The 21718-nt window shown below is 42.7% G+C and overlaps 2 protein-coding genes across 2 annotated transcripts in view; both read right to left on the minus strand.

Annotated features, from left to right (window-relative positions):
- Positions 1-11057: 11057 nt before the first annotated feature.
- Positions 11058-21718, minus strand: part of LOC311271426 (NLR family CARD domain-containing protein 3-like) — a gene marked incomplete at its 5' end in the record, with an annotated part of 42500 nt that continues 31839 nt past the window's right edge. Inside the window, 4 exons of the mRNA XM_084377070.1 lie at positions 11058-11384; positions 11575-11751; positions 13319-13492; positions 13825-13998. Of these exons, the coding sequence (XP_084233196.1) occupies positions 11156-11384; positions 11575-11751; positions 13319-13492; positions 13825-13998 (754 nt within the window). The 3' untranslated portion in view covers positions 11058-11155. The remainder of the gene's footprint in view (positions 11385-11574; positions 11752-13318; positions 13493-13824; positions 13999-21718) is intronic.
- LOC311271332 (NLR family CARD domain-containing protein 3-like) lies at positions 15381-21234 on the minus strand (the record flags this gene model as incomplete). The annotated part of the gene is made up of 4 exons (XM_084376946.1): positions 15381-15968; positions 16059-17203; positions 17316-17548; positions 21131-21234. The coding sequence occupies 4 exons, from the start codon at positions 21232-21234 to the stop codon at positions 15381-15383; spliced, it is 2070 nt and encodes a 689-aa protein (XP_084233072.1).

Here is a 21718-nt window from a genome sequence, read left to right on the forward strand (position 1 = left end):
AGAGCTACACAAACAACTGCAGGAAAAAAATGCTGCTAACATTAGCCAGCAGGTAGCCTGGTTTGTATGAAGTCGTGGCCACGCATATCCACAAATTGTTGGACAATGTGACTGACATTAGCTTCACTACGGATATATGGAGCTCGGACGTAAGTCAGATGAGTATGTTGAGCCTTACTGCTCAGTGGATTAATGACAAATTTGAAATGAAGAGAGCTGTTTTACATGCGCAAGAGTTTGCAGGATCGCACACGGGAGTCGCCATCGCCGGCGCATTTGACTGCATGTTTGCTAAGTGGAAAATTAAAAAAGACAATGTGCATGTTGTGCTCCGCGACAATGCGCGGAATATGCAGAAGGCAATGGAGGAGTGTGGCGTCAAAAGCCTGGGCTGCATGGCTCACACGCTGCAGCTAGCAGTGCATGATGGAGTGTTAAGCCAGCGGAGCATTTCTGACTGTGTGGCGATCGGGAGGAAAATAGTCGGACATTTTCGCCATTCTCAACTCGCTACCTCTCGGCTGAGAGACGTACAGCAAGAGTTAGGCATGAAAACCATGATGCTACAACAAGATGTTGCCACCAGATGGAACAGTACTTTTTATATGATGAAAAGTCTACTGGATCAGAAGCGCGCACTTGGTGTGTATGGGGCCGATCATGAGCTGCCTGCGTCTTTAAGTGCACATCAGTGGGGCCTCGTTGAAAACATGACAACGCTTCTCACTCCATTTGAACAATTAACGAGGGATATCAGCTCACATCTGGCTACTACTGCGGACGTGATTCCGTCTGTTGTGGCACTGAAACGTTTGCTGAGCAAGGCAGCTGACACAGACAGTGGGGTCCGCACAGCAAAGCACACTCTACTGGAAGCTGTGAACGCGCGATTTGGAAGCGCTTTCTCTGAGCCGCTGTACTACTTGGCAACGATCCTTGACCCCCGGTACAAAGACCGTTATTTTGACACAGTCACCAAGCAAGCGGCGGTAAATATGCTCCAGAAGCAAGTGGACAAAATGACGCACGGCGACAGCGCTACGGAGACACCGGACTGTAGAAGATTGAGAATTTCGTGTTATGTTGGGAGGTGTCCTCGGGGTGGCAGCATAGCCTAGGCCCAAGGTGGTTTATTCACTAGTTCAGAGCCTATAGTGCTACAGGTAGTATGTCGTTGGCTATGCCATGTTCCTGTTATATCATGTGAAGTGCTCCAGTAAACCAGCCTCAACTCACCTCCAGTGTCCGTCCCTTCTTCCTCAATATCATAAGATATTACATATTGGCGACGAGGAAACACGGCGAGCTCACTGTAAGTTGTTAGGACAAGAAAACAGCCTGTGAGTTCAACTACGCGGAGACTCGATTCATGTCCGGCGTCGAGGGAGCTAACGCTAGCAACAACGCTAACGACAACGCTAGCGGCAACGCGGACGACGACATCGAGATGGCCACGGCGATGGTGGGGACACTCGCGGCTTTCGACAGCCAGGTTCAAGACTGGGAGGAGTATGTCGAAGTTTTGGACCATTTTTTTGTGGCGAATGGAATTACAGACGCTGGAAGGAAGCGGGCAATATTGTTGAGCTCCGTGGGCAGCCGGACATATAGTTTGATGAGAAGCTTGCTGAGTCCGGACAAGCCTGGAGATAAGTCATATGAGGACTTGACTAAACTGCTACAGTCACATTATAACCCAAAGCCCAGCGAGATAGTCCAGAGATTCAAGTTTAACTCGAGGACGAGGGCAGCGACGGAGTCTGTGACGGAGTACGTGGCGGTGCTACGGGAGCTGGCTCAACACTGTAACTACGGGGACAAGTTGAAGGAGATGCTGCGTGACAGGCTCGTCTGTGGCATAGCAGATGATCGCATCCAGCGGAGATTGTTGGCGGAGCCGGAGTTGACATTTGAGAAGGCATTGAAAGTCGCGCAAGCCATCGAGACCGCAACCAGAGACGTGCGGGACCTGCAACTACAACCGCACACGATGGACAGTAATGTGAGTAAAGCTGCAGCACAACTGCCAGTACACAATGTGAAGACGGGACAGAAGTGGCAAGAAAAAACGACACCACTAACATGTTATAGGTGTGGGGGTGAACATGTGGCTCGGGACTGTCGGTTTATCAATGAAAAGTGCCATGGCTGTGGTAAACAAGGACATTTGAAGAAGATGTGCAGATCCTCGCCTCCTACAGGCCAGCAGCAGCTTAAGGGGGGAGGGAAGCATAAGCAGTTTGTAAAAGGGGTAAAAGGGGATAAAAAGCAGTCCGCACACCACATAAGTGAATCCCCTGTGAACCTCTCTAGTGATGAAGAGGTGTTTACACTGCACAATGTAACAGAGCCAAAAATAGCAAAAATAGACCCCATTACCACTCAGCTAAACCTAAATGGTAACATGGTGGAATTTGAAGTGGATACTGGCTGCAGTGTGACAATTATGTCAAAGACTGAGTATGCTAAGTTATGGTCAGCAGGGAGTACACCAGAGCTGCAAGATTGTTCACTGACTCTTAAAACATATACGGGTGAGAGAGTGCCCACACTAGGTGCAGCAGAAGTAACTGTGCAGTTCAAAGGCCAAATCAAACAGCTTCCAGTGGTGGTCGTAGCAGGGCCAGGGCCAAACCTGGTGGGCAGAGCATGGATGAAAGAGCTGGGAATGAACTGTGTTCTGGTAAACAACATAGACCAGAAACAAATGACACTGCAGGAGGTGTTAAGACAGAATGAGGATGTATTCAAAGAGGAACTGGGAACCTGGAGGGGCCCACCAGCAAAAATATACATAAAAGAAGGGATTGCTCCAAAGTTCTATAAACCCCGGCCAGTCCCCTATGCTATGAGAAAGAAGGTGGAGGTCGAGTTGGAGAGACTCACCCATCAGGGGATAATCGAGCCCGTGAAATTCTCTGAGTGGGCGGCGCCGATTGTTCCTGTGTTGAAACCTGACAATTCAGTGCGTATCTGTGGAGATTACAAGCTCACGGTCAACTTAGTGTCAAAGTTGGAACAGTATCCAATACCAAAACTGGAAGACTTGTTCGAGAAGTTGACTGGTGGTGAAAAGTTTAGTAAACTGGACTTGAGCCATGCATATCAACAGGTGATCCTGGATGAAGCATCCAAGCCCTATGTCACTATTAACACACACAAAGGTCTGTTCCAGGTGAACCGTCTGCCATTCGGGGTTTCTTCCAGTCCAGCCATTTTCCAGCGACTAATGGAGAGTCTGGTGGCTGGCATCCCGAACGTGGCTGTATATTTGGACGACATTTTGCTGACTGGCCGAAGCGACCAAGAACATCTGGCCACGCTGAACCAGGTGTTGGCACGGCTGCAGGAAGCTGGCCTTCGCTTAAAGCGCAACAAATGTGCCTTCATGGAACAGGAAGCAGAGTTCTTAGGACATAAAGTGGATGCCTCGGGACTCCATCCTCTGCCACACAAAGTCATGGCCATACAGAAAGCCCCAGCACCCACTAATGTCACTGAACTGCGTGCGTACCTGGGTTTGCTCAACTATTATAACAGGTTCCTGCCGAACCTGTCCACATTGTTATCCCCCTTGCATGAACTGTTGAGAAAGGAGACCAAATGGAAATGGGGAACAGAACAAGAGAGAGCTTTTGAGGAATCCAAACGCCTCATGCAATCCTCTGAAGTGTTAGTGCATTATGACAGTCAAAAAGACCTGATCCTGTCCTGTGATGCCTCGCCCTATGGAGTGGGGGCGGTGTTATCACATCACATGCCAGATGGACAGGAGCGACCCATCAGTTTCATGTCAAGGACGCTGACATCAGCTGAATCCAACTACTCACAATTAGACAAAGAGGGTCTGGCAGTGATGTTTGGCATTCAGCGCTTCCACAAATATCTGTATGGAAGAAAGTTCGTCATTTGCACTGATCACAAACCCTTGCTATCCCTCTTTAATGAGATGAAGGCGGTGCCTAACATGGCATCTCCTCGTATTCAGCGATGGGCTGTAACACTGAGAGCATATGAATATGAGATCGTCTACAAGCCTGGAAAACATCATGGCAATGCAGATGCCATGAGTCGACTCCCTCTGCAGCAACCTTCAGCCCAGAAAGAGCAGGAGGAAAGAGTGCTCATGATGGAGACTGTAACTCTTGTGTCAGCAGCTGAAATGAGCAGGTGGACAAACAGAGACCCGGTATTGTCCAGGGTGACACAGTTTATCCAACATGGTTGGCCACTGCATGACTTAGACCCAGTTTTTCAACCTTATTCTGTGCGAAAAACAGAGTTAAGTGTACAAGATGGGTGTGTATTGTGGGGGTCACGTGTGGTGGTACCGCCGCCAGGGCGAGACGCCATGTTAAAGCAACTACATCATGGTCACATAGGCATCACTAGGATGAAAGCTTTGGCACGAAGCTACTTCTGGTGGCCAAAGCTGGACGCTGACATTGAGACTGTAGTTAAAAGATGTGTCATATGCCAAGAACACCGTAACCTGCCTGTTCCAGCGCCACTTCACCCATGGGAGTGGCCAAGCAAACCATGGCAGAGATTACACATTGACTATGCAGGTCCTTTTATGGGACACATGTTTCTGATCCTGATGGATGCGCATTCAAAGTGGATGGATGCTTATCCGGTAACAAACTCCACCTCAGCTGTCACGATTGAATGCCTGCGTAAGAGTTTTAGTAACCAGGGGATACCAGAGACAATTGTGTCAGATAATGGCTCATGTTTTGTGAGTGCAGAGTTCAAGGAATTTCTGGGAAGGAATGGTATTGAACACATCACCTCTGCTCCTTATCATGCTTCATCCAACGGCTGTGCGGAGCGCGCAGTCCAGACATTCAAGTCAATGATGAAAAAGGCAGGTGAGGGCAGCATCGCCACTAAAGTGTCTAGAGTGCTGTTTAATTATCGCATCACACCGCAGTCCACCACAGGGCTGTCACCTGCGGAGATGTTGCAGGGAAGAAAGTTAAGGTCTACTCTGGATCTGATTCACCCTGATCGCAGAGGAAAGGTGGAGAGAAAAACAGCTTAAGGAGGGAGGAATGTAGAAGATTGAGAATTTCGTGTTATGTTGGGAGGTGTCCTCGGGGTGGCAGCATAGCCTAGGCCCAAGGTGGTTTATTCACTAGTTCAGAGCCTATAGTGCTACAGGTAGTATGTCGTTGGCTATGCCATGTTCCTGTTATATCATGTGAAGTGCTCCAGTAAACCAGCCTCAACTCACCTCCAGTGTCCGTCCCTTCTTCCTCAATATCATAAGATATTACACGGACACAGAGGAACCGCAAGAGAAGAAGATAAGAATAAGTGACGAGGGTGGAAAGTCGCTGCTTGACATGCATGACGAAATTCTGGAGGAAAACTTGACCATGGAACAGCAGGCAGGCCTGACAAGCCACACAAGTGTGCAGGTATAATATTATCAGACCCAGTCTTTTATAAAAAATAACGAAGTCCTTTGTGTAGTGAATTTTTTTAAAATTAATGTGCTGTGAATTCTATAGAGTTACTAAAATAATAGATTTACTTAAATGAAAATGCTAATTGTTATAAAAAATATTTAGTAATGCTTCTCTGCCCCCTTGAGGTTGACCTTAAGCACTGGTCATCTCCTCAGAGCAAAGTTCATCAAAGCTCTTAAGGGGAGGAGGACAATGTTGTAATGTCTAGAGTACTGCTGGTAATTTATCAGACATGCATAGTTATACACTTGTCTACATTCCTGTAGGTGCATGGCTATCTGAGTGAGCCCCTCATCCCCAGAAATGAGAGCCCACTGCAGTATTGGAAAAGCAATATGTCTCGCTTTCCTGCCCTGGCCAAAGCAGCATGCAAGTACCTTTCGGCTCCATGTACAAGTGTGGACAGCGAGCTTCTCTTCTCTGCTGCATCACATATTGTTGATGAAAAGAGAAACAGAATCCAGTGTGAGAAAGCAGAAATGCTTCTCTTTGTCAAAAAAAACCTGCCTTTGCTGATGTAGTAGGCCTGGACTATACCTTACTGTACAGTGTTAGGTGGAAACAGTTACAGTGTTTGGGACATTTACTTTGAGTACATTGTGGCTGCTTTAGGTTGGAAAATGTACAAAGACCACCATGTCTGTTGAATTACAGTTATGTCACAGTTCTCATATTTTGATTGAACATTTTTATAGATGGGTCTTGAAATTGACTTGTTTTTTTTATGTTTGCTTGGTAGAAACATTGTTTCAGTGTTTGGACATTTACTTGAAAATTACAGTGCAAGTTGAAAAAATGTGCACTCACAGTCAGGACATGTTTTTGATATTTTTGATTTAGCCTGTCTAGTGCACAGAGCTGAAAACACGTTGCCATGAATACTGGCATGTTTGATAAGTGGTAAAAGTTGGTTACTTATGTTTTATGGTAGCCTGTAACCTTGTTATTTGGAAGTAAAATGCATTCTGAAAATAAAGGAAGACATTCAAAAATTCAGTTTGCATGATTTACAAAATTTACAAAATTTTATCATCTCAGAAACTTAAAAAAAACAAACACATATCGATATCGGTAAATATCGGTTATCGGCCATAGCAGAAAAATTCATATCGGATATCGGTATCGGCCAAAATTTTCATATCGGTGCATCCCTAACGGAAACCTGACTGAAATTTATCCAGGACATTATTTGACTCCAGGAACACTATAAGTTCCTCTGCCACTATTTTCTCCAGGATCTTGGACATAAAAGGAAGCTTAGAGATTGTGTTATGTTTGTAGGAAGTAGTGTGTTGTAAGATTTAAGATGTTTCAGTTCATTTGTGTACCGTGTCTTTAAGAGACCGTAATCTCGTTGATAAGGTGACCTAAAGTCTCGCGAGATTTCAGCCAAGGAAATAGGGAAGCATGGAGGATCATGTGTGTTCTTCCTCCATCCGCCAACATCCGCTCCACGTCAGCCTTTAAAGAGCATTGTCGGTAGGCAAATTATTGGTTTTATTCATATCTTGTATCTTCTTTGTTATTTGTCCAAATAATATTTCATAGGAAGAGTAATGTATTCATATTTGATTGGGTAATATGTAGCCATGTAAATCGGCCATGTTTTGAGTTATTGATTGTAAACTACATGTGGACGTGAACATAGTATTGTTTACTAATACTTATTTGTTGTTTTCTCCTGTGAATACAAATAAAAGGATTTATTTTATTATCTTGCACATATGTTTACATATGATTTGTGTTCTTTTACAGTCTATGTACAGACTACTTACCACATTTTATATTTTACAGTTTTACCCACCTCTTGATGACCAATAAACAAGTTGAATCAGACATCGACTTCTTGTGGTGATTGGAGGAGGTGTTAGCTGCCTGTTAGCTCATGCAGGGAGCATAAGAGCAACAGAACAGATTGGCCTATAGTGTTTGGGTTGTGATGGGTCCAGGGATGGCTTTTTAAGTATGGGTTCGACAACCACGTATTTGAGTTGAGGACAGTTTTAAAAAGCTTGGTAGGGAGGACATCAGAGGGAGATGTGGAAGGTTTCATTTTTTGCAGCAGAGCTGTAAAGTTCTGGAGCTTCACCGGGTTAAAAGAGGACCAAGGACAGGGTGAGGGCATTTCACCAGCAGGATCAGAAAATATGCCAGCAGGGTCAATTGAAGGCAGTGGTGAAATATTCTCCCTAATGTCTCTAATTTTAGTCAAAAAGTAGGTAAGGAATTCATTGCGGTCTGCTTTAGAGTGCACAGGAATTTGTGAGACAACAGGTGAGACAAGGGAGCTGATTGTGTCAAATAAGACCTTAGGATTTTTCTTATTAGAAGCGATGATTTGAGCAAAGTACTGGGTCCTGGCGTTCCTCAACATATCATTTAAAGAGGCTCTAAGCTCCCTTAGGTGGAGTCTGTGAACCTCCAGTTGTGTCAACTTCCTCAGACGTTCCACTTTTCGACAGTTTCTCCTAAGAGCACGAGCAGAGTAATTTATCCAGGGATGAGGTGCGTTTGCTGGTGCACTGCTGGTTTTCACCACAGAAACTTTATCTAAAATAGTCATACAGTGCCTGTTGAAGGTCTGAATAAAGACATCAGGGTGATCAATTCTTGACAGTAATTGAGCCTCAAACATAGAGGAGAAACCATCAGCGACATCCTGATTTATAATCCGCCTTTGGGATTTTATTTTCAAAGGGGAAGGATTTACAGGAAGGTTTACATTAAAAAGCACACAGCTATGATCACTGACCTGGAAGTCCTCCACATGCACGTTCCTGACGTCTAGGCCTAATGAAAAAACAAGGTCCAGAGTGTGACCCTTGATGTGCGTGGGTCCAGAGACATGTTGGATGAAATTAAAAGAGTCAGTGATAGATAAGAAGTCAGCAGCTGTGTTGCATGTGACATCATCAATATGGATGTTAAAATCATCAATGATTAAAATTTTCTCTAGTTTAATAATGGAGGATAGGAAGTTTGTAAAATCAGCAAAGAAGGCGCCTATAGGGCCGGTAAATTAAAATACAGTAAAATGGGTTTAAAAACCCAGCTTTTATTATCTGACACTCAAAGGAGGAAAAAGGCTGAGAGTTGACCAGTCTGCACGGGTGGCTGTCGCGATGCACAACAGCGAGACCTCCACCATGGCGCTCCAAGCGGGGGGTCCCGATAACAGAGCAGCTAGGGGGACAGAGCTCTTTTAGGTGAAAAAACTCCTTATCCCTCTGCCACGTCTCAACTAGGAATAAGAAATCCATATTCTCACTCATAAAAAGTTCATTCAGAGTGAGGGATTTGTTGCAGATGGAACGAGCATTCAGAAGTGCCATCCGGATCGGTGGAGACAGATCAGCTGATTTCACAGCTGTTTGGGCTTGGACTGACAGCAAACACCTGCTATTTAGTCTATATTTGTCGCCATTTGGAGTGTTGTGTGATGGCCTATTGCTTATTATGACTGGAATGGATGATTGCGGGTGGCAGGGTATGGGCCGCTGGTGCCGGTAGGGGGCGTTGTTATATGAGGGAATGGAGTGGGAAGGGACCGTAGAAGAAGAATGATGATGACACCAGGAAGGTAGTGAGGGGGGTGTGTGGCAGGTAAACAGTCATGCACGTGGAGATGTTTGGATAGCATAGTGAATGTTAGCTGCAAGCAGCTGGTTGCCAGAGGGGTTTAGGTGGACTCCGTCCAGAACAAGTTAAAATTGTCAATAAAACCGAGGTTGTGGACACTACATGCAGACTGGAGCCAGGTGTTGAGGGCAAGGATTCTGCTTAAACGCGCAGATCCATGGGACCGTGCCAGGAGGGGGCCACTGATAAAAACAGACTTCTCGCTGGTTTTTAAAAGGCTAAAAAGGTCGTTAAAAAACTTTTTTGTGAGTTCGGACTGTTGGCGGGCCGTGTCATTTGACCCTACATGGATCAGCACTCGGGTAACGGAGGATGGGAGCGAGCGCAGCAGACCGGGGAGTTTGTCCAGGATGAGCGGGACAGTAGCACCAGGGAGGCAGTGAGTGATGGCGTTTGCGAAGCGGATGCCTTGGGTGTAGGAGTCTCCGTTGATTGCCGTAGAGGGCGGGAGAAGGGGCCGTAAGTCCCCATGTCTCATGGGAGAGCCAGGAGCAGCCTTTCTACAACATCACTGATGTCTTTTTCAGTGGCAGTATACACAGACTGCTGCATTAATCTCCACTGTTATTCAGGAATATGTGGAGATTAACTGCACCAAGGAAAAATGAGACGCTTTGTGTGGAGAAGATGTGAGTGAATAAAAGAATAAAGATCCAGGTTTCAGGTGGAGGAGGTGTTTGAGTGTGGAGCAGAGGGAGTGGAGGAGTGTCGGTGTGTCTGCAGAGACTGTGTAGAAGGACAGAGCAGCAGCAGAGCAGTCCAGATACACTGATGATACTCTGTCACATCCAGAGGAACACAGGGATGATGCTGGACGGTACATTGTGTGTGACAGTGGAGCTGATCTCAGAGCAGTTCACACTGCAGCACTGACAGTCATCTCCACTTGTTGTGATTGGTCTGTCAGTCACTGCTGGATGAAGCTCTCCTCTCCACTCCACCACCCAGTAACACGGCCCAGTCAGAGCCTCTCCACCCACCAGCTGATGGTGCTGCTTCAACCTCTCTGGATCATCAGGACACAGCTGATCCTCTCAACACCTCCACCTTTCTCACCACTCTGAGAGAGATCACGGCAATCTCCAGCTGATGAGAGAAGCAGAGAGACAGTAGAAGTGATAAATGAGTGTTTACAGAGACTCCCTCCATCAGCTGTCAGTCAGTGATATAAAGACCAGCAGGACTTCAGTCCTGTTCAGACCACAAGTGGAGCGGCTGTGTAGCGTAGCCAGCTTCCTTCAGCTCTCATGTTAACGTGTTGGAGTGAAGCTCACAGACCTGCAGACACTTTGGACATCAAGTGTGTTTACTCTGCAGGTTTCACTGAAGGACACAGTGGAAATAAACAAAGCTGACAGTCCCTGAACGCATCATTACTGCAGAAACAGAGAGATACTCACAGCTCACTTTAATGATGATTTACTGCTGTTAAAAACCAGAGTCTCACTACATTTAAATATTTCATCTACTTTGGAAACATTACATGACAAATATGTAAATATGGAGTCTGTTATAAAAATATTTGGACAAATCAAATGACACATGGGCAGATATAAATATAACGTTAAAGGTCCTACACTGAACAGTAAAACATCAACAGAGGTTCTGGTCTGTATACAGACCACATGGTTACTAAATGTAATGATGATTCTTTGAAATAAGAGCCAGTGATTTGCAGGCTTCAGTCAGACTGATCTGAGAGCTGTGACCAAGATGAACTGATCAGTTGTTCAGTGTTGAAATGAGAGAACAAACACTTTGAGATCAGATTTGATGCTCCGACAGTTTGATGAATGAGGACACTGTCTACATCCTGTGATGCTGTCAGCTGTGATCCAGCTTTATTTCCTGTAGACATGAACACAACAACAGTCATCTTCACATCAACTCAAACACATGATCACAACAAGCTTCTGGCTTGTCTGATTGGCTGACCGCTCTCTCTCTGTCTTTCTGTCCAATCATGAAGCCTGTCACCGTTCTCCTCTCACAGCTTCACTGAGGAAAGCAGGAAATACTGGATCTTTACTTTGATACTGTGTTTAGTACAATACTGCTAAAACCAACATGAACTGACTCCAACCCTCTACTGACCTCGAAATCGACAGTCTCCAGTCTGGACTCTCGTTCAGATCACACAGCAGCAGTGCCATGTCTGAGTCCTGCAGATTGTTGTGCCTCTGCTCCAGCTCTCTCAAAAGGGAGGGGTCGCACCCCAGAGCTGAGGCCAGAGAATCACAGCTACTCACTTTCAGAATGCGGCCCCACAATCTGAATAAAGGACAAATGATGGAGACAAAAATCAATTTATAATCCAATCAGATGTGTTCAGTTGTTAAATGTGTAGCTCAACATTACTGTGTCCTCATCAATGAGCTTTTCTCTAAAATGATTAGAGTGATTAGACCAACATGCACTATGTTGATGTCCTTTACAGAAGTAACAGAGTCAGTGAACTGACCTCAGAATCTTCAGTCTACAGTTTGGACTCTGTAGAAAATATAACAGCAGATCCACTTCTGAACCCCTAATCAGGCTGTTCTTCCTCAGGTCCAGCTCTCTCAGATGGGAGGGGTTGGACCTCAGAGCCGAGGCCAAAGAAGCACAGCTGATCTCTGACAAACTGCAGCCTATCAAACTGAAGAAAGAATAAATGACGGAGATAAAAATCCATTGATAATCCAATCAGATATGTTCAGTTGTTAAATGTGTAGCTCAACATTACTGTGTCCTCATCAATGAGCTTTTCTCTAAAATTAGTGGAGTAACTTTGTCATTGTGTTAATGTGGATCATCATCAGCCTTCTACAGACATCATCCACATGTCAGCACAACATTCATACAGCGGTTCATGTCAACACAGATTAATAACATGCTGCTGATCTCAGTCAGGTCTGTTATTAGAGGAGAAAAAACTGAATTTTCTTTTAAACATCTTCTTTTGAAAATATGCTTTGATCTGTGTGTGTTCTGTAGGATCAATATCAATGATCAGACATTATTTGTGAAAACACATTGACATCAACAGAAATCAAAACATTTCTACTTCAGCTTCTCAGCTTTATCAATTTAAATCAAATGTTAGTTCAGTTCTTCTGTTACCAGATTAAATTATAGACATTAATTAACTTTAACAACTAACTGAACATTTTCTACAGTTTCTTGAAGAAACAGAAGTCCTCTGTGACTGAAGAAGAAATTTAGTTGAAAATTGAAAATTAGGGCCCGACCGATATGGGTTTTTTGGGGCCGATGCCGATTATTAGGGGGAAAAAATCCAATAACCAATTAATCGGCAGATTTTTTATTTTTTTTTATAAAGTTTTAAAATGTTATTAATTTAAGTAATATATCTACATATTTACTTGTTTTTTTTTAACAAATGGCTGCTTTTGAGCCTTTCAGACACTTCTGCAAAGAATTAAAGGCAGAAAAATAATTTCAAATCCTTTTTATTGCTGAGTCAAGCAGCATATTAATAATATGGCCTACACTACACCCCTGGCTATTTATTTTAACTGTAATAAAGATGATAAACTAATTCTTCTCTGCTTATTATTCAGACTGTAGCGGGTGTGATTGTGAGTCTGATTTGTCAACCTCCCGCACTCACACACTCGTCATCCTCTAAAATAAATAGCCTAAATAAAAATAAAAAACCTAACTCACGTACATCATAACGTTTAAAAAAAAAAAAAGTCAGAAACACTCGATATACTGTAGGCTACTGCTCTTCACGCCGACAGGAAGACCAACTGATCATCTCAGTAATATACCGGATTTATCATGAATCAAACTCGGACCAGAAAAGCGTTTTCAACTACTCGCCTCCCCCCCCACTCTGCTGTGTTATGAGGTGGTTAGTGGATAGTGGATGGAGTTTGTTATGAGGTAGGTGCGCCCTCTACAGGATAAATAGCCTAATGTCGGGGGATCTTTTCAAATGGGGGAACATTTTCAAAGTAAAACCAAGTCTTATTCCCCGCATTTTATTTCTGAAAATATTGGCGACAATCGGCGAGTTTTGGCCGATTACCGATTAGTCTCAAACGGGCTATAATCGGCCGATTTAATCGGCTCGCCGATAAATCGGTCGGGCCCTATTGAAAATATGAACCAAAGGAAATCTATAACTTTATCAATGTAAGTTATGTATGAACGTAAACTCAAATAGTAGGTAGCAGTAACAGAGTCAGTGAACTGACCTCAGACTCTCCAGTCTACAGTTTGGACTCTGCAGAAAATCACACAGCAGCTTCACTCCTGAATCCTTCAGGTTGTTGTAATCCAGGTCCAGCTCTCTCAGGTGGGAGGGGCTGGACTTCAGAGCTGAGGCCAGAAAAGCACAGCTGATCTCTGTCAAACTGCAGCTCCACAATCTGAATAAAGAACAAATGATGTAAGTTTAGAAGACAATGTTCCTGCTTGAAATCATTCAGTGTTTAATAATCTGTTCAGAGCTAAAGGTTTAAAATGAAGAAGTTTAGAAAATGGAAACTCCAAACACCTGAACCCAACAGGATGCAGGTTCAACACTGTAAAATACACAAAGTGACAAAACAAGTATAGTCTTTCAGTGCATCATCCTCTGAACACCACAGGATGGAGCCATTTAGGCACACAGAAAATGTCTCAAAGAATTAACTAAACTGTTTAAGTCTCAGTGAATGGTTTGTATTGAATATATGGAAAAACAAGACAATGAACTGACCTCAGAGTCTCTAGAGCACAGTTTTGGCTCTCCAGTCCAACAGACAGTAGCTTCACTCCTGAATCCTGCAGGCTGTTGTGACTCAGGTCCAGCTCTCTCAGATGGGAGGGGTTGGACTTCAGAGCTGAGGCCACAACTTCACAGTGAGTCTCTGAGAGTCCACAGCCATAAAGTCTGTCATGACACAGATATTACAAAAATGTTAGTATGAAAGAGGACACTATATTTACATCAGGCATTTGATGTCAAAACAGTTTGAAACATTCTGTTCTGATTAACATTTGCTATTTACATCAGTGGTTCAGCAAACCTTTACCTTACCTGTGTTTGACATGAAACAGTTATTCTCATCACTCTCTAAACCTGCAGACCTTAAATCTTTGTTTTATTTTAATATTGCAGATGAAGGAAGAGAAAATGTAGTTACATTTGGGTTTCCATAATGTCCACAGCGTCAGTGTGATCTGATCCTATGTCTTTTTCCAAAAAGTTAAATTAGCTAATGCCCAACACAGCGTTAGCATGAGGGTGAGAGTGCCAAAATTAACATTGTTACATGTCTTGTGTCGAGAATGTAGGCTCCACAAATCATGGTGCTGAATGATCGTGCACCCCCCGAATTCAACATGGATGAGTTTGAAGTTTGAAAAACCATCTTAGAAATCTACATTTAAGTGATTAATATTTTGCCAGCTAATACAGATCAGTTGACTTCTATAAAGACTTATATGATTTAGACTTTTTTGGTATTGGCATTGGTGATTTTGATTTATACACCTACTGTCTTTTCAGATGCTATTGTACACTGCAGTCCTGACCATTCACAATTCTTTATTCTTCACGTTTCATCCATTTCTTTGTTCAGTTTTGGTGTATTCCTTTCCAGCTGAATGTCTCTTCTGTGTAACTACACTAAGAGCAATGATAAACTGCAGTCAATTCCTTGTATGTCCACACATATTTGGCCAAATACAGCTGATTCTGATTCTACAGAACAAAAATATGTAAAAGATTAAAACTAAATACGAGTCAATTAAGAAAAAAATCTCATGTCAGTTATAAAAGGTAAAGTAGAACCTTTAATTTGAGCTGGAACTTTTTGGTCCATTTGCTCACTGTGAAATGTCTCTAAACCGACATAATGATAACAACTGCATGAAAGAAATTCTCAAGGACTTTAGAAACATCACATGAAAAATGATAAGGATCTTATTTTAAACTATTAAGTATAGTGGTTAAAAAAACCTCTTTCAGTAGTTTCACCAGGGTTTCTTCTATTACCCAAAAAAAGATTAATAGAAGAAAAACTGTCAAATTTAATGATCATTAGAAATAAATGGAATAACTGAGTTCAACAACCTGACAGCTATAAACACATCCAACTGAAAAATCTACATTGTTGCACTCATGGTAAGTGAAACATTTTTTTTAAATAATCCAAATTGTATTTAAAAATGTAAGCGCTATTTCAAAATAAATTATTTAATAGTTTGTATATCTGAAGAATTGAAGTGCTAATCTACACTGATTTATAATGTTGATAATCACATCTGGACTCACACAGCCTTCCTGCAGTTCCTCACAGCTGGAATCAGTCTCTGTCGTCCCTCCTCTGATGTGTTGTACTTCCACAGGTACAACTCATCCAGAACCTCCTCTGACATCTGCAGCGTGTAGGCCAGAACTGAGCAGTGGAACAAAGAGAGGTTCTTCTCTGATCTGTTCTCTGACTTCAGGAACTCTTGGATATCCTGATGAACTGAGTGGTCGTTCATCTCCATCAGACAGTGGAAGATGCTGATGCTTCTGTCAGGAGAGACATCATCTCTGTTCACCTTCTTCAGGTTGTTGATGGCTCTCTGGGTGATTTCTGGACTGTTGTCTGTCCGTCCCAGCAGACCTCCTAAAAGTCTCTGGTTGGACTCCAGAGAGAGGCCATGAAGGAAGCGAACAAACAAGTCCAGGTGACCATTTTTACTTTCAAGGGATTTTTTCATGATGCTCCTCAAGAAGCCACCCAGGGATAAGTAACGGGTCTCATGGCCAGCAATGCCTCCACCAAAACACTCTCTTAGGAAAGCCTCCGGGACCTTCGTGTTCCTGCTGGTGTAACAGTAGAACTTGTAGACCGCAGCCAGAAACTCCTGAACGCTCAGATGAACAAAGCAGTAGACTGTTTTCTGGAGGATCACACTCTCTCTTCTGAAGATCTCTGTACAAACTCCTGAGTACACCGAGGCCTCTGTGACATGAAGACCACACCGCTCCAGGTCTTCTTGGTAGAACATGATGTTTCCTGTCTCCAGATGTTCAAACGCCAGCCTCCCCAGCTTCAGAAGAACTTCCCTGTCAGTTGCCGTCAGCTCCTGTGGACTTGTCTTACGTCCCTCATCATACTTGTTCTTGTTCTTCTTTGTCTGAACCAGCAGGAAGTGTGAGTACATGTCAGTCAGGGTCTTGGGCAGCTCTCCTCTCTGGTCTGTAGTCAACATGTGCTCCAGAACTGTAGCAGTGATCCAGCAGAAGACTGGGATCAGACACATGATGTGGAGGCTCCTGGAGGTCTTGATGTGTGAGATGATTCTGCTGGATAGATCTTCATCACTGAACCTCCTCCTGAAGTACTCCTCCTTCTGGTTGTCAGTGAAGCCTCGTATCTCTGCTACCCTGTCAACACATGAAGGAGGGATCTGATTGGCTGCTGCAGGTCGGGAAGTTATCCAGACGAGAGCCGAAGGAAGCAGCTTCCCCTTGATGATGTTTGTCAGCAGCACGCTGACTGATGACTTCTGTGTGACATCAGACACGACCTTCCTGTTCTTGAAATCCAGTGAAAGTTTGCTTTCATCCAGGCCGTCAAAGATGAACAGAAGTTTACAGACAGCGAGCTTCTCTGCTGTCACCTTCTTTAATGTTGGATGGAAAACATGGAGCAGCCTGAGAAGACTGTACTGCTTATGTCTAATCAGGTTCAGCTCCCTGAATGAAAGCAGAACCAGCAGACTGACATCTTGGTTTTCGGAGCTCTCTGCCCAGTCCAGAGTGAACTTCTGCACTGAGAAGGTTTTTCCAACGCCAGCGACGCCGTTGGTCAGAACCACTCTGATGTGTCTCTGTTGGTCAGGTGAGGCTTTAAAGATGTCGCAGCACTTGATTGGAGTGTCATGGAGGGTCACCATCTTGGAAGCTGTCTCTAGCTGCCTCACCTCATGTTGGGTATTAACCTCCTCACTCTGTCCCTCTGTGATGTAGATCTCAGTGTAGATCCTGTTGAGGAGGGTTCCACTTCCTGTTTCATCACCTCCTTCAGGCACATGTTCACATCTCCTCCTCAGACTGATCTTATGTTCATCTAAAGCCTCCTGCAGAACACTATCAGCTGAAAGAGAAAAAATATTCTGGGATTAAATTGAGAGCAAGAATCTTGATTAAATAAAACAGTTCCTTTTTTCCAGACGTGAAGACATCAGCAGACAGATGTACAGTCTTACTTTGTACAGTGTAAGTCTGACTGACTGTCTGCAGTGCAGCTCTTGTTCTGGATCTTTCTCCACACTGGGGACAGGTGGAGTCTCCTGGTGAAGCAGACTGGTCCCAGTATGAGGTGATGCACTGTCTGCAGAACCAGTGTCCACAGCTGGTTGAGACTGGATCCTTCAGGACGTCCTCACACAAAGCACAACAGGACAGCTGCTCCTCCACAGAAACACTTCCTTCTGTCTTTCTGAAGAGATAAAGGAAAATCCTTTTTCTTTTGTCAACAATTGTGTTTGATAAAAAAGGTTTTATGAAGGTAAAAACAATCTCAGAGTGAAGATTTTGGGACAGTTTCCAGTTTCCTCATCCTGACATTCAGTGAAAGTTGTAATTCTTGGCTCTTTGGTACTGACTTGGTCGTGACTTCTGGAAACACCAACATGTTTGTATTCATTTGATGTGAATCACTGTTAAATTATCAATATGCAGTTCTAAATACACACATTGCTGATACTGACAGTTTGGTGAATAAAAACATGGCAGTCTTCTTACTGTGTGTTTGAGGGTCCAGGTTCATTACTGAAGTTCTGAGGTGGTTCTTTGGACCGGTCACTCTTCAAAGACAGACAGCTGGAGACTGGAGACTTTGCTCTGTCTTCCTCTTCCTCCACACAATCACTCATCTTCTGTACTTCAGAAAGCACTGAGGTAAATATGTAGCACATGGAAGGAGAACAACATGAAGACAAGGAAGACAAACAGGTGAAACAAGATGCAGTGGAGGAGGGTGTAAAATGGAGATGGTGAAGCCTGCAGACTCATCACCCAATGTGATGCTAAACAAAAGTGACATTTACAAAGATCGGCCATGTCTATGTCTAGTTAAAGGGACGTCCCTCAGTATGATGTCCTGCTCTGTCCACTCAAAGTCTCCACTTCCTTCCTGCAGACGTTATTTCTTTATTGTTGTCATGTACCTGGATCACTGCTCAGGTTTTTAGTGAGGTCACTTTATGACAATAATTGCTTTGTCTACTTTAAATTCGTTGACTAGTCCTACAATAAACAGACTGCCAACCTTCAAGAAATTTTATGAGAACGTCTTTCATGCGGCGTCTCTGTGTGAAAAGGGCTAGTAATTGATTCGGAGAAACGTTAAGGTTAGCCTACTATTTGCAACACATACACAACATCGATGAACTTTGGTTAACAACACCGTTGGGTAAACTCAACGTCTTAATTTTACCTTTTCAATGCTATTTGCGTTGGCTGAGAACTATAGGGATGGTTATCGGTTATCCGGACACCCTGGCTTGCTTGAGGCACTGAATTGAACGCGCGAAGCATTTGGCTTGGAGGGGCAGGCGGGCGAGGGTGTTGAAATCAGAATCAGAATCAGAATCAGAATTCCTTTATTTGTCCCGCAAATCGGGAAATTTCTTTGTCACAGCAGCCAAAGGACAGTATCACACTTAAACAGTAATAAAAGTAAAAAATAAACAATATAATGAGAGATAAGAAATAGAATTTAACTGGTATATACATAATATCTACAATATGAAATTAGCATTTACAATATGACATAGTATTTATTATTTATAAAATGGACAGTGTAAGTTTAAACAGTTGGTATTTTTATTTACAAACAATAAATAATAAATATGGATATTAAAAATTGTCCAATTTGTGCAAGCCAGAAAGTGTGTGGATATGTGCAGAGTTTTTTATTGCACAGTGCACAGTGAGGTCTATTGGGAGCAGTGCTGGTTGTAGACTCTGAGAGCAGCAGGAAGGAAGGACCTGAAATGGACCTGAAATGTAGCGCTCTAATTGGCCAAAAGCTTTTCACTCCACTTACATGCAGATTGTTGTGGCTCAGCGGCAGAATCAACTTCATAGATTGAACTAGATTGAACAGAGTACAAAAAATGCATACATGTTGGCAGGTCTGAATAAATAACAGCTCTTAATATGTTTTTAAATAGTTTTATAACAACTCATGTTAAATTGGAAATGATGCAAAAACTCTAATAAAATGTTTGTTCTGGAATCTTTCACTTGAAATTTCTACAGAAAACATTTTGTGTCTTTGCAACTGGGTTTCAGCCTTTAAATGTCAGAGGTTAAATGTCTAAAAGAATCTAGTTCTTAGTGTTGAGTTATAACAAAATATGTTAATGCTGAAACAGCAATCTGGATCCTTCTGACCAACAGGACAGTACAGGATACTTTGGTACAATATATATATAACACAATATCTTCAATGAGTGAACAGTGAAGTCCAAGTCCATAAAACAGACTTTAATCGAGGCTTTATTAGTGAAAACCTTTTACTGTTAAACTATTTTGTCAGGTGAACCTGAAGCGGCAGACAAAATATTGACAATAACATTCATAAAACAAAACTGCTGTTGCTTCTGGACTTGAGTCAGTCTGAGAAATAAGCAACATAACACTGACTGAGGTCAGAGCACAAGGGTCATGAGAAAAGTCTGTTGAAGAGGTTCAACCCAGACACACACACACACACACACACACACACTAAAAAACTTCCAGTTCCTGGTCAGTTTTCTTTAAATATGAGCTTGTTGTCGCTTGTTCAATGTGAATTTTGTTGCCAATCCCGCTGTACTCACAGATAAATCAGAGACTTTGCAACACCAGAATTCAGAATTCAGAATCAGAGATTTTGACTGTAAAACAATAATGTTGAAATAAAACTCACCCTGCCTCAGACGTCTTTTCCTCCTCCAGCTGCTCTGTTGACTCTAAATGGAACTGTGGCCAAGCCCGCCTTCACTCCAGAATCCTGCCTGTATATAGTAGTGCCACTACTGCCTGTATATAGTAGATATTACGGTAATGCTGTGCAAGAACCGAATACAAAATAAAAGCATTGACCTATGAGCGCAATTTCACATGTATTCAGTCAGTCAGTTAATTAATTGATGAATTAATTGATCATTAGTTAATTAATTAAGTGAGCATTTAAGGAATTCATTCATTAATAATTTACTTAATTCATGTTACCATCATAATTCTGATCACATTGAAGCCTTAAAAGATGGAGGCCGTGGCATTTCAATTGTGTGAATAATTAGTCAAATGTAAAAATAAACACAATATCAGGAGCTTCTGATGAGGAACCTCAAAATTAAAGCCCTACATTGGTTAAGATTAAGATTAAGATTGTCTTTATTTATCCCACAACGGGGGAAATTAACATATTACAACAGCTCGAGGTGCAAAGTACAAGTAAGAATAAAAATATGCATAGAAATATTAAATAGAAAATAAGTAGAAAAACACAAGATATTTACAAAAATCAATAAGATATTTACAAAAGCAAACAAGTGGTTGTTAAGTGTCCAGGTTAAGCAGTCTGATGGCTGTGAATGGCTGTGAATTGGTAAAATGAATTAAGTAAATAATCAATGAATAAATTACTTAAATGCTCAATTTATTAACTAATTGATCAATTAATTAACCGACTAACTGACTGAATACATATGAAATTGCATTCATGGGTCAATGCTTTTATTTTGAGTTCTGTTCTTGAACTGCATTACCGTAATATCTACTATATACAGGCACCTCAAAATAACGGAGTGATGGTGGGCTTGACCACAGTAAAATGGAGTCTGAACACATCATGTCCCCTCCCTGTGTTGCTCCTCCACTGGTCATTTACTGGAAATCACATGTGCTCTACTTCAGTAGAGGCTTTCTCCATAATGACCTCCCTCTGCTTGAACAGCTCAAACTAACATAGATAAACCAAACACAGCAGACTATGTTAGACAAACTTCCCCTACTCAGCTGAGTTCACCTCCCTTGAACACTGTTTGTGGTTGCAGATGAGCTGAAGAAGTATTTGGTAACGTTCAGCTCTTCAACGTGAGCTTTGTCCTGGAACAGCTTCTTCACAGACATGTTGCTGCTGCAGTCGTCTTTGTAAAACCAGAACAACTTTGTCACTTTCCCGTTCAACTCTTCATAAAAACACACATCATCACAAACTCATTTGGAAGATGGAAGCTACAGTACGTTTCAGGACATCTCTTCACGTTTTCACTCAAAATACTAAACTAAATAAACTCAAAAATATGTGGAGAAAACATCTTTTTCTACATGTTGAATTTAAAACAGACGTTTTGTCACACAACACACCACCAGATGCAGCGATGTGTCAGGAAACAGTGAAGAAGACGACTGGCAGCAAGCAAACATGGATATTGTTGTGGAGACAGAATGAAGACTGAGGAGCCAGAGAAAACATCAACATGTTTTGTATTCAAGAAGCAAACAGGAAAGAGAAATATTATTAATCTATAAGATACCACAGATGTCCATGAGACTAATTCCTGCTGAGTGTTCTGGTGTCTGAACAAGATTCATGTGAAACATTTCTTTAAAT

The sequence above is a fragment of the Pagrus pagrus genome, assembly GCF_965226575.1.
Source record: "Pagrus pagrus genome assembly, chromosome: 16".
Taxonomy (NCBI): domain Eukaryota; kingdom Metazoa; phylum Chordata; class Actinopteri; order Spariformes; family Sparidae; genus Pagrus; species Pagrus pagrus.